This window comes from Apteryx mantelli, chromosome 1 (assembly GCF_036417845.1).
Source record: "Apteryx mantelli isolate bAptMan1 chromosome 1, bAptMan1.hap1, whole genome shotgun sequence".
Taxonomy (NCBI): domain Eukaryota; kingdom Metazoa; phylum Chordata; class Aves; order Apterygiformes; family Apterygidae; genus Apteryx; species Apteryx mantelli.
The window spans coordinates 61,064,941-61,078,516 of NC_089978.1; the positions used below are offsets into that span (position 1 = coordinate 61,064,941).

The 13,576-nt window shown below is 36.8% G+C and overlaps 1 protein-coding gene across 2 annotated transcripts in view; it reads left to right on the forward strand.

Annotated features, from left to right (window-relative positions):
• PCCA (propionyl-CoA carboxylase subunit alpha) overlaps nt 1-13,576 on the forward strand; it is a 301,944-nt gene that overhangs the window by 181,030 nt on the left and 107,338 nt on the right. For both annotated transcript variants that reach the window (XM_067293647.1, XM_067293657.1), the window contains exon 19: nt 3,508-3,610. In XM_067293647.1, the coding sequence (XP_067149748.1) occupies nt 3,508-3,610 (103 nt within the window). The remainder of the gene's footprint in view (nt 1-3,507; nt 3,611-13,576) is intronic.

Genomic DNA, 13,576 nt, shown 5'->3' on the forward strand with positions numbered 1-13,576 from the left:
GCCAGGCCATCACCATACTCTTATTGCCCCTATTGCTCATGAAACTCCCCTGTAAAAGGCAGTTCAGAACTGTCTGTTTCTGTATTGAAGGAGTTCAGGATGCCCTTCTCCACCCTCTGTCCTGTCGGCGGAGCCTTTTGCCTTCCCTTTGCTCTTTCCGTGTGTGTGGTACTCCTGGCGAGGGAAAACAGCGCATAGCTCTATGTGGCCCTTCTTCGTGTTCACCCAGTACGCGTCTTGCTGCTAAAATTTTCTTTCTTCCTGCAGTCAGTGATCTCCATGCATAAAGAAAGTAATTTCTGCGATGAGACTTCGTTTGCCAAAATGAAGAGAAGAAAGGGTGTGTGTGTGTGTGTGTGTGTGTGTAACCCTACAAAAGAAATACTGTGTAGATTTTGAATCTGAGGTAGGAGGGAAAGCTGAGGAACTCTTCTGCCTGAAATGCCAACCTTGAATGTTTTGCATCTTTTAAGATGGTAAAAATTGCATTATTTTTTCTTTTAATATTTTTTGTCTAAATAAAAATGTCATATTTCAGCCCAGTAGGTAGAATTTTGAAAGTTATAAATTTCTGGAAATATTCAGAAATTCGAGTGTTTTCCATCAACTAGTGGAAAATATATTCAGAAGTCCAGATGTCTCCTCTTTGGAGGAGTTAGAAGAGTTTTCAGCTAAGGAAGTAACTTTGCCCAAGAACAAAGAGATTATTTCCCATTTTCCCATGCACTAGAAACCTTTCCACTTCTAAAGCAGTTCATAGACTTGATAAACTTCCTTTCCAGATCCAAGAAGTTTTCCCCAGATTGTACTTTGTGATCTTTACCAGTATGAAGAAACTTTTTATCCCATTAGAATGGAGTCTAGTGCTACAGAATCATTTGCTTGAAAGAAAGTTGATTTTAGTGAAAACAACAAAAAGTAGGATTCTCATGAGCTAACTTATGTATCCATCTTAGTCAATGTAACTGTAGGTTACAATTACAAAGTCACAGACAGTTGATTAGCAAAGCTGAAAAATGTCCCTGTGCAAAAGAATACAGCAATTCCAAGAGAGAAGTACAACTTGCAGCATTCTTTGGTATTAAATTCAGCTCTGGACCTTGCCCTCCTGACCACCAGTGTTGCAGAAAGAGGAATTATATGACTCTGTGGTACTTTGAAACGCAGGCAAAGCAGTGATCATAGTCATGCCTTTCAAGAGGCATGCATCCTGTTTGGAGATACACTTGACAAGGCTCAGCAAGACAGGACCGAACAAAAATAATCCCTGCTGGAGAACAAGACTGTCTTTCCTTTGATGGCCAGCAGCCAGATTCATGAGGTCACTTCCAGTCAAATGCAATATGAAGCAGGGCCATGCCAGCAGGATTATAAGGAATCTCTTGCCACCAGTGAAGCGGATCTACTAAGCTGTGTCCGAGTTGAGGTTTTACCTCTTATACAAGAAATACGAAGCTTCTGTAAACTGCTAAATCCTGTTGGTTATTGCTATGGAATATGATGTAGAATTTAGCCAGACTCGGCCAAAAAACCACTACATTCATTCTTATTCTGATACCAGGAAGTGCAGTGAAAACATCTCTCGGCTAGCTGCCTACTACCTATCCGGGAAATTCCTCAGTTCCTCTTCTTCAGGAACTCCAGTGTCTGTAGCATTTCCTATCAGCCAGGGTAAATGTTTTGGTGACATAAAGGAACCTCAAGATGAGGTGCTGAGAAATGTCATTGCAACCAGTGAGCCATAAATACTTCCTCGGATTTGTTGTTTTGACAGTTGTCTCTGTATGTTAATGCCAAAGGTAACTCTTTGCATTGCTAGTTTGGGAACAGGTTATTTTCAGTATTGGTGTTGTGTATGAAATTTGTGGGTAGTGATAATAGCTGAGGTAAGATACTCAGAATTTTGATGTAGACTCTACTTGGTATGGATCTAGAAGCGACTAATGATAAATATATATCTACTTGTCTAGCTAATATATTTAGTATTTCCTTTTTCCCCTTGAGGCAAACTGCAAAGCAAAATTTTTAGAAACTGCTTGCTTGGTATTAGGTACCTTGTACCTAAATCAAGTAACTTAGGTAACTTGTGCCTAAATTTTAGGTGTCTAAAAACCCAACATTCTTAAAGTAATTGCCTAAATTCTTTGCTAGTCAGCATATTATGTTTGTCTTCAACAGACAGTTTCTCCTACTGTGGCCTTTGGAGGCCTCAACGGCACTTCTCCCTGTTGATTTGACAGAGAACTGAGCACTTTTGGGGAGGTCTGGTTCACTGGGCATTTGAATTCTTAGCAGGCTGCATGCAGCAAAATTCAGAAACATGTATTTCTCCAGTGTAATGTTGAGAAATAGAATCTGGTTCAAGTTTTAAGATTCTGAAGTCTCCCCTAAAATAATGCAGTGAGCAGTACAGTCTACTGATGGTGAATAGATGAGCATTATAGCAGAAATTATTTTTAAGAGGAGATCTAAATGTGATGAATTTATTATCCCTGTAGACTTCTTACAGAGAATTCTAAACATTAAGAGTCAATGTGGAGGAAAAGCTATACCAAAATAACGTACCTTTGTCTTAATGGAGTTTAAACTCCACCTGCCCTGTTTGTTTATTCATACCTTTTTCTCTTCAGGCCACAGTGGTGCTTGCCATTGTTCATATGTGGTGTTGGAGGCTACTGCTCATCAGAAAAGCTTACAGTGTACCTTATGATGTTCGTTGTTACAACAAACTTGGAGAGTTGAGAAATTAGGATGAGGATAGTGAAATCAAAGTTACAAATGAATACATTTTAAATAAAATAGCTGAAAATGTTTTGTTTTGCTCTGAATTTGCAAGTTTCAGGTCTGATTTCCATGCTGTCAGATTTGCTTCTTTAAGCTGAAGTTGAAAAGAAGCAAGTTTCTTGTATTAACTGATAGCTAGTGCATTCACAGACTGTTGCAGGAACAGGTATAATCCTGCATATGGGTTGTGATTTATCATTACTTATAGTTTATTTGAAGGTCTCTGTGGATGAAATAATGTAAAATGTGTATTATAAAATTATGTATACTATTTGTTTGGCATTTTTTTTGTCTAATTGGACTATAATTAAGACTTACTGAGAATGAGATGAAAGGGATAGTGTTTTCTCCTTAGCAAGAATGCTGCAGCTATCACTGTTGCCGTTCTTCTGCCAAACCTCTTTCTCATCTGCTTTTCATTCTGTTTGAACTAATTCTGCAGCCAATGTTGATTGTACTCAAGAGTCTGTTATAACTTTATTGGTGTACCCAGTGTGTGAAGGCAAATCTAGAAAGAACTTGCTCTGCATTTTCTCCTAATATACCGTTTGACAGAAAAATGTATCTAGTATTTTTTTTCAAGTATGCTCTCCAACTGTGTCCATAGCTAATGGTATTTTTTTTATCCTTCATGACCATCCTGTGAGGAAAGTGCTTCCGGTTAAAATGGGTGAAGCATGAAATCTCTGTTAAAAATTCTTCTTCTGCCTGTTTCTTTTTTAGAATTCCTGTTGCTAAATCGCAGAGAAGTAGCTGGGAGCTCTCTGTGCATCTAGAAGATGGAGTTTACCCTGTTGCAGTTTCAAAGAATGGCTCGTCATTTTCTGTAAGTTCTGCTCATTTTCTAGGAAATTTTATGGATTGAGACAATGTATATTATTCCTGACTTCTTCTACAGTTCTCCATCTGTTCAATGACTTAAGTTAGATGTTTATTTCATCTGTAGTAGGCATGACTGTGAATTACAATACTAGACTCCTTATGTTATTTAAATAGTGCTAGTGTACAAAGATATTACTCAGCTCATGTTTTTGGAACATTTTTGTATCTACTTGTTTCTTAGATTAGTTTTCTAATTAACAACCATGTTTAACATTGTGTTTAGAAATAAGGTCTTATGTGTCCATTGTAGATATTTGAGAGCAAGAAAATACTTGCCATGCCAAAAAAATTACGTTTGCTTAAGTTAGTGATTAAAAAAAAATTCAGACTGAGCAAGATAAATCTGGAATGGAATTATTCAGCAGCTCAATGGTAAAATTGTATGCACATGTAGTAATATACCAGTATTTCGTGATGTGCCTTCACTTTAGATGCATGTGTATAAGTTACTGTTTTTTTTACAAATCTTCTAAGATAATTACTTAATCACTTAATATTGTCAGCGTTAAAGGCAGAAAGATGGTATTGAGAAGGTAAGTTTATAAAGAGAAATACTTTGTAAATCGGTTAATGCTAATTCCACAGCCAAGCTGAGACTTTTAAAAATGGGCAGTTGATTTGCATAGTATCTGTTGACCCTTAGGCAGAAGTTATCAAAATGGTCTAAAGGAGTCGCTTTTTCTTAGAATCATGGAAATGCATGACTGTGAGGAACCTCAGAAGTTATCTAGTCTACCTCTGGCAGCTGTTGGCTCTTCTTGTCAGCCTTCACTGAAGAAGTTTCTGCAACATGTGCTTCATAATATTTTTGTATGTCATGTTGTTTACACATATTTCACATTCAGAATCATGAAGGTCCTATGAAAGATGACATTTAGACAAAAGTACAATGAAGACGGTATTGTCTTGGTGATTCACTTCTACTTTACTCAAAATTTTTTTCAAAAGACATGATTTTCAGTTGAAATTCGTCATGTTTTTAGGTCATGGTTTTAGGTTTCGTCATGTTTAGCTATTTTCACTTACATGAATTGATATAATGAATATTTAGATTTTTTTTCTCTTTGGCCTTACTGGAGCAAGAAGACAGCTAGCAGATGTCCTTTTTTATACTATCTCTACCTCTGTCGCACTGTATTTCACATATTATATTCACGATGGCTGTGAAAGCAGAGAGTGCAAGTGGAGACCAGGGATACTTTCTGTTCCATATGGATCATGCTAGCTGCACAGAAAAATAATAGATAGAGAGAAGATCAGTAGTTGTGGTGAACATCTTTGTGAATTTTCAGTTGCAAGTGTACTACCATAAATGTGAAAGAGGGCGGTCATTTTTGGTTGTAGTTGTGATTTCTTTTAGAAAGAACTCCATGAAATCCTAAACAACTGTTTGCTCAGTATCTAATATATTGCTCTGTCCATGGCTGTGACATTCATCCCACCTGTGGAATTCTGCCTCAGGAGTTGAGGGCATGTCTGCATGCAGATTTTTACAGAATTAAATTTATATAATAGCTCTAACAGGCATCTTGTGAACTTAGAGACAACCCGTTGCTCAAACAACAAAGTATCTCTGCCAGTTTTCAGCCCAGTTTAGAGCTGGACTGGCACTGAGGTTTGTGCGGCTGAGATAGCTGTTCTCAGCAACAGTCATTGCCCATCATCCTTTCCCCTTTTATGTTGCGGTGTAGCTATCTAACAGCAGTCAGCCATCTGCTGCTGCGAAGAAGATACAAGATGACTGTTGCTTATTGTGGGTGTTGGATAGGTTGTTTCTGCTCTGTGCCTAGAAATCTAATATCGTAGCTGGACCTCTCTGAATTAGGAGTTTGATTTTAGCACAGCTAATTAAACAGGCAGGCATCTGCACCTACTTCCCCACACCCAGCTTGTTTTTTGAGTGACTTATTTCATTTTCACATAGTTATCTTAGGCTCAAGCTTATGCTGGCTGTGTTATATTCAATAAAGTTGTGTCTTTAGGTCAAACTGAGGAAAGTTTACAGACAGAGGAGGCTTAAATATTCTTTTATGCTTTTGTCTCTATTGATTGTGAAGATAACTGAAAATACAGGCTTATATATGAGTCAGTTCTGGATTCCACTTGCAGCTGAGTTGTGAACTGCACTCTGTATCTTCAAGAGGTGCTAATTCTGAGAAGGGACGATGAAAATGTAATACTATTGTTGCTAGTTCATTATTTTAACATACAGAAAAGCATACATACCTATTCCACATTACAAATCTGTCTGTTTTGCAATTCCAGCTGTGAAAAGCCCCAAGTTGCTCAGCAGCCTCTAAAACCTTCAAGCACCCTCAGTGCCAAAATCAGCAACAGTTTAGGAAGTCAAAATGTGGGGACAGCATAAAAGAAATTGTTCCGCTTATTTTGATATAAAATTCAAAAAAAGTCAATTTAAATGGGATTGCTAAACAGTTCTTGTGTCTTGCAGCACTGTGAGCACTGCAGCTAATTTAAGCCCAGTTTTAACATGGCATATATTGAAGTCTTTGATTTTCAGTGCTTTGGTTTGTTATTCAAACAGTAACACCTCCAATATAATCAAGTGGTCTGGCGTAATGGACTGGGCAATAATGAGTAGTTAGGCCTGAGCTTATTTTTTCTTGTTTGTTTTTGTAAATTCCTGTGTTTTTCAAAAAGCCATTTTGGGCCCCTTTTACTACTTTTCATAAGCAGGGAAAGCGCTGTGAGAGAGCAGTGCTCTGCAGGAGTGCCATCCAGGGGGGAATGACAGGCCAGCAAACGTTGCTGCTTGTGTCCGTGCATCCCTGTAGTATGCTGCCGCTTTTGCCTCTTGTAGGTGAGGAGATGGGAGCGCTCCTGGGGAGCTGTGCACCGCCTGTGTCGCAGGTGAACGGATACATAAGCAACAGGGAGGAAGTATGGGACAGGAGACAGGAGCTTCTGATTCTACCCTAACCAAAGCCTGAATACTTGGGGAAGAGATCATTCATAATTTACTTTTATCTGGAAAATTCCTTAGCTTGTGAAACAGATCCCAGTGGGTTGATTTGACTGATGACCATAGTGTCTATCCCACTTAAACCTTAAGGTGTAACGTTTTCAAAAGTAACCCCCCCAACTTGGTATTATAAAAAGCAGGTAACTGTTTTTGAATACTAAGATTGTGCTAGAGTTACACTTATTATTCATTGTTGCTGGAGAAATAATTTTCTTTTTTGCAGGGGTTCTTTTTCTTGTGTGTTTGATTGTGCTGCAGACAAGAGAATATAATAAACATGACAGTCAAATCTTCTGAAAATATTTTTCAAAGCTTTACAATGGAAAAACAATTGTCTTAAAACTTTAAAGAAGAAAAATCAAAGAGTAGGAAGGAGAAATCTTGTTTCTGACTAGGAGGCATAATGTACCATTGGAAATAATGGGAAAATTCAAAGCCTTTTTTGTTAACGTTGCCATCAGAAATGCAAGCCTCACTTTTTGAACTTCTGGATTTACTTTTCTCTATTAAGTTGGTGTGACATGGGCTCCTGACTTTGTGGGTTGTGTCCCCTTGTGGCTTGTGACAAAGATAGCTGAATCCGTAGTGCGGTTAGATAGCCCAGTGGGAGGGCCACCTTCACATTCCCCTTCAGAAATTTGCTCCTGCTGCAAACTGTGCATTGCAGCAGCAGTGTTCGCATTCTGATTTACTTTTTGTTTACCGCTGGGACTCTTCCAACAGTGACTCCTTTCTTTTTTCTGTAACTCTTCTAGTCTCAGCTGAAACCTCACCACCTCACAGTGTGCATTGCTTTGCTCTCTGTGTAGGGAGTATGAGCAGCAGGCTTCTCCATGGCTCCTGCTGCTTGTGAACAGATCATTCGTCAGCATCTTGGTCTGTGGGTCATCTGTGGTTTTCTTCCTTTATTGTGAGAGTCTTAATGAATTGTGCATTGCTAACTGCTATTTGTTGCTCTTCATTTTTCAGGATTTTGAGTTTTTTAACCATCCCTTTTTAACCACTTTATTAGTAACAGAGATTCTTGATGCAAGCTGCTTTTGAACACTTTAGAGACCTAGCTTCCCAAAACTCAAGGGCTTAGAAGATACATGGTCAAATCTGAGCAATACTGTTTGCCTGAAGCAGTACAAACAAACAAAAAAAAAGGTTAGTTTTCTTGTTTCCAGTGGAGGCTAAAAAGCTTCTGCAAATCCTAGTTTTCCTAATACTTCTTTTAAAATAAAGGTAGCTCTCTTATTATTCTGAAGCCAACAACATATATTCTAATACTTAATTTTGTACAAAATTAGTGTACTAGAATTTTCAGGATCAGACAGCAGTTTCTGGTGTTAACCTATCGACTTAGCAACAAACGCTTTAGCAATTAAAGGATTCTAATGACCTGACTGGAGAATTAAAACTTAGCTACTTTGGCGAAACGTTTTCTTGTGTACCAAGAACTCACAAACTAAATTTGTGTAAATGTCATTTGTTCTTTTCTTTGTTCCTTGTCCTGTGTATTAACTGCTATGAGCCTGTTAAATGACTGCTTATCATTTATCCATTTAGCTCTTCGGAGGACAGATGAATGGATTCTAGCCTTAGTTTAGTATTCTTCTTGCACTCATCATTTTTCCTTTTGTCATTGGAGGAAAAGATCCTACAATCAAGATTACTGCTAAAATAAAATTTGAAGGAGGAATACCCTTCTTTACATAAGACTAATGTAAAACAGCAACAAACAGTCCGGAAACATCCCCCCACCAGGCTCTGGAATCTTTTTGTTTAGTCCGATTTCAGACAGGAATCTTTTTCATCTTGCCCTTTTTGATGAATAGGACAATCTAGCTGTGAAATGTGTTTACTTTCTGATTTTATTGATACAAAGACATAACCCAGTTTTGCTGTTGAAGGTTGGAGTCTCTTCTTTCTTTATAAAGCTTGAGTATTCTGCAGAGTACCAAAGGGCTGGAGAGACAAAAGCAAATGGGAACCTACATATGTTGAGCATAGATGATTGCCATGTGGTTTCCTTCCACCATATTAAATTGTAATATTTTAACATATGTCTAAATGTAATATCCTCTGCTCTTCTAAACCAGATGTAGACCACCAAGGCTGTTGTGGATCCGTGTTATGGTGGCTTCGTTGCCTACTTGCAGCCTTCCACTCCTGACTGCTCAAGGCCAGTGCGGAGACCCTTTGTTATAGATGGGAGCTCTCCTCCCTAGCCACTTTGTGAGCAGCTCCGAGCCATTGGCATGTGGAGGACTTAAGTGTCATGGACAGCCTTGAACTGACCTTCTGCAATATGGATGAATTTTTTGTGGGGAACAATCTTTCTGTGAAATAACACAGTTTAAAAATTATAATAAAAAATAATAGCAAAGAGTGTAAGTGGCCTGAACAAAGGAGAACATAAGTACAGTGGACCAGGAATCTTATAAGGTTCTATTTATTGGATCCACCACTCTGTAATTTTCCCATCACAAAGTAAAAGGTTTGGTGATGAACAAAAGAATGAAAGATAAATAATTACATGACTGTAGTGCAATCTTTTCACTGCTATAACCTACCGTCTTTACTTTCTTCAATATTCTTCAGTTTTATTTTTCTCTGTTATGAATGTCACCCAAATTAGACAACTAAAGAATTGTTTGAATTAGTGTCTTTCTGGTGGAGGAGGATGTAGGGAAAGGGGTGGGTCATCTTGGTTTTTGGCTATACCTCTCTGCTTTCAAAAAAAACACTGAATGAATCCAGAGGTTCAAATGATGGATATCAACAGTAAGTAATTACAGTTTAGGAGGTACAGTCATGTTTATTTTATTTGAAGTTTGTTGCTCTATACGTGGATTGAGATCCTAATTTTAGCTCAACAAGGAATTTGTAGCTATACTTTGTGCAGTAAGCTGCATTCTTAAAAATGATTTTGGCATAGTCCTTTTTGTGCCTGATTCTTTGTTATAATATAGGAATCCTCTGTCTTGAGAATTCTTTGTTGCTGATCTGCGTGATTTCTCTGCAAGTAACAATTGTTATTCTCCTTTTTCATGTTTGAAAACAGCCCTCTTTGTTAGTGTTCTTCATCGCTGTAGTAGATGCATACCCTCCCAGACCACTTAGTCTCATCTTCTCTTCTGTTTAGTTGACAAAGAATGTCCAGATGTTTTCAGTTATGAAGTAGCTTCTTATCACTGAAGTTGTGCTGAATGAAAGTGTTTATTTTTTTTTAAGCGTAAGGTGAAATAGTTCAGAAGTTACTTTGAGCAAATGGAAATTTGATATGTTTCCAAAGGGGCCTGTATAGGTCAAACTGAATAAGAGGACTAGAGAAAGCTTGATTACTTTTTTCAGATTACTACTAGAATGGACTACCATTTTTGCAAAATACTGAATCACCTCCTAAATTCAAATTTAAGAACAAGGAAATATAATACAGACATGAATCTCTCTGGAAAAAATTGTGAAGCTTGTTCAGCCCAAGGAAAAATTGATTAATGAATGTTTTAAATAATTTATAGGAAAAAGGAATGTTTTTTCTATACCTTCTTCAAAAGAAGGAAAGAACCTACTAGATATCTGTGTAGGTGCGTAGTTATCTTGTGTGTATCTTAACAGTTTCATGATCAAACAGTTTCATGATTAGCAAGTAAATGAGAGCATAAGAGCGCAGGTCTAAGGCATTGGAAGTTTGGCCATGATTTAAATATGTTATTATTTAAAAGTACTGTCATCATTATTTGAATGCATCCTGTATCATCAGCATAGAGTAGTTAAGTAGTTATTTGTATGCTTTAATTTAGTTAGTGAATTCAAGTATATCTATTTATGATTAAGCTTTTACTTCAAATTAAAATGTAATAAACATTTTATTAAGATCTCTGCTGTATTCATTTGATGTAAATTTTATGACTAAGGTTATAATTGGTTTTAAAATTATTTTGGGAAATGTTTTCTTTGTAAATTCACTTTTGGGGAAGAAAAAATTACTTAGGAAGAAATAGCACCAAAAATCAAGCTAGCTGCAGCTGAAGTATGTAAAACATCAAGTATAAAAAAGAAATAGTATAATATGAAATCATAGCAATGATACAGAAAGTTGCTGTAAGCAAACTTTCACCACATTAATTCATTAAACACAAATGTGAGTAAAGTAGGAGCATAATTCAGTGTTTTGTACCATCTTTCCTGTAGTCTATGCAAGTGAATAACGTGTTCTTCAAGCTTATCATTATAAAACTAATAATCTTTGTAAAAGAATCAATGGAATACTAGAATTATTATTACTAGTATTACTTGTACTTTATATTTCTGGTATTGTCAAAGCACATAATAATATACAGCTAATTGGCTGCATAAAAGACATGAGGGCTGTATCAATAGGGATGAAAAGCAAATACTTGTAAGAATTAAAAATAATGAGGGGGGGGTAGCCAGTAGAGATTTAAATTAGCATTCTTAACAGAAATAAATTAAGCTTTCCCTCTCATTTCAAAAATATAGTTATATATTGGAATGTTATATATGTTATATTGTGAAACATAGGGAATAAAATATGTTGTTATTACAAAGTCCTGTGTTGGTTTGAATGAAGGGAAACTGCACATATAAAGGCACAAGTGGAAGGGGCAGATCTGTTACGTAGTCCTTATATCTATAAGCAGAAAAACTTTTCCTGCCTTTTAGAAAGGGATTGATTTTACTTGTGCAATAGTACACAAATTCTCAGTTGCATTATACATGCTGTTGTATGAACAAAACTTTTCACTGCTAACTTCTGCAGATGCTTATATTTCTAGTCAATGTGTGTAATAACACCTTTCTGTGCAGTGAAAATATTTTATGATAGAGGTGCTGCTCTTCCACAGCTGCTTTTGCATGTTATTTAATACAATACAAAATAGTTTCTTTAGTGCAAGAGGTTGACCATCTTAATTCAGTTAGCCTTGTTTGGACTCATATTTAAAATAAAATTCATGAATTTAATTTAGTTAATAAAGGATTTAAGAAACAGCACAGATATTAAAAATATACACCAAAGCACATGATCTCTTGGCATCAGATGCTTTCTTCTACCTACCTGATGTCTGCACTTTGTAGTTAATTTTTAAAATATTTTTGAATATGTAATTCCTTTTTGAAGAATTCACAATTAATTTTTAAATGTTAAAAAAAAAAAAAGAAAGCCCAGATTAAAAAAAAATCCTATCTGTTTTAAGAAAGTGTAATAGCCATCTTTTGGAATTGCCTTCCTCTTAGTCATATCCTTATTTAATCTGTTTAAAAAGTGTAGAAATGTACCTGCCTTTTCCCCTGCTAGTGAAACACAGTGTCAAATATCAGATTAATTACTGTCAAACATATCTCTCTATTTCTGAGGTGCATAACGTTCCTGTTTATATTGTGCCTAGAAGTATGCACTGTAATTCGACTGGAAGGACACTAAAATTGCTTTGGTGGTCTCTTGAATTACAGTGCTTTCTTGAACAACATTTTGTTTGAGATTTTCCTTCATTAAAGAAAACTGGTCATGGTTTAGAAAAAAAAGGCCTTTAGAAGGGGTGAAATCTTGACTCTTTAGGAGTTGGTATAAGCAAACTGTTTTCTCCTCTGCCCTTCCACTATTTTCTGTATAGAAGACAAGAATGAAGGGAGTGCAGTTTCACCTCCTGTCCTCCAGTTTAGCTAATCTTTTCTTTTACATGCTGACTGGCCATTCACCTTTAGCTATATCTGAACAATTTAAAAGATCTTATATTCTTCTCCTTGGCAACTAACATGGAGCATAATGTGAACAGCTTAATCTGGGTTCTATGACCATTTTTGATTACTCTTTTAATTCAGGTTCTGAATTAAAGTTTCTGTTTCCCAGACTCTTGGTGTTTTTTAGAGTGGCGTTTTAATGCAGAATGCATAAGCTAGCCATGTGGCAAGACCAGAACCCACGACTTCCATCCTTGCAGAGAAATACCCTTATCACTGGGCTGCAGTAATGCTCCCACTTGTTGACCGCCTGTGGCTTTATGGATCCTTCTTTCTCTCCTGTGCTGTGGCCGACTTCTGTGGGAAGGGTAGAGATTTCTGTGTCCCCTCCTGTTGGGTAGGGATGGTCTCTTCTGGGAGGCAAGCACTGTAGGCTTGGACCCCTGAATCTGAGGAGAGCATTGATCCTAATGTCTGCCTCGGGGGAGGCAAGTACTTTAATAATTATGTTCCTGTTCAGGGATTAGTGGCTGCTGACTTTGTGTTTTTTGAATGAAAGTAGCCTTGGCTTTGGTATCCTGTTGTAAACTCTGTGTTTCTGGTATCATATCCACCCTGTGGGACTGCGTCTCTCAGAGAATTTCGATGTTGGGGCAAGTTGTTCATGAATCATGAACAGTGCTATATAAGATACAGAGGTAAAACTGCTTAGGTATATATTAGGTGTACTTGTATACCAAACAAAGTAGGCCAGATACTGGAAGAAACAATATATCTGGACTGCATGCTTTTTTAGATACTTGTTAAACTGGTGGTTATGTGTAATGGACTGGTACAATAGAAGTGTGTATTTGCTTTATAAAGGGAGATTGTTGTTATGGGTTTGTTTGTATATCTTGTGCTAGTTTACTCACACAATGCTGAATAAGCATATAGTTATATAGCATATCAACCCTACAGGATTGATAACTAAAAAGAATATGAAAAATAATGAATTAATTTTTTATAGTTTTAATAATATGCTTAGTCCTCTGGTTTAGAGCAGTGTAATAACTTGGTAACATTAGTTATGTAGTAGTCTATCATATACCCAGCTTCTTGGTGATTTGTAGTTCTGCTATAAAACTCACAGTAACCATATGGTCTGGCGCTGGTATGTAGCCTGCAAGGAATGTTTAAAAATAAAATACAACAAAAGGTCTGAAAACTTAGAATGTAGAATACTTTAAAAACAGGTAT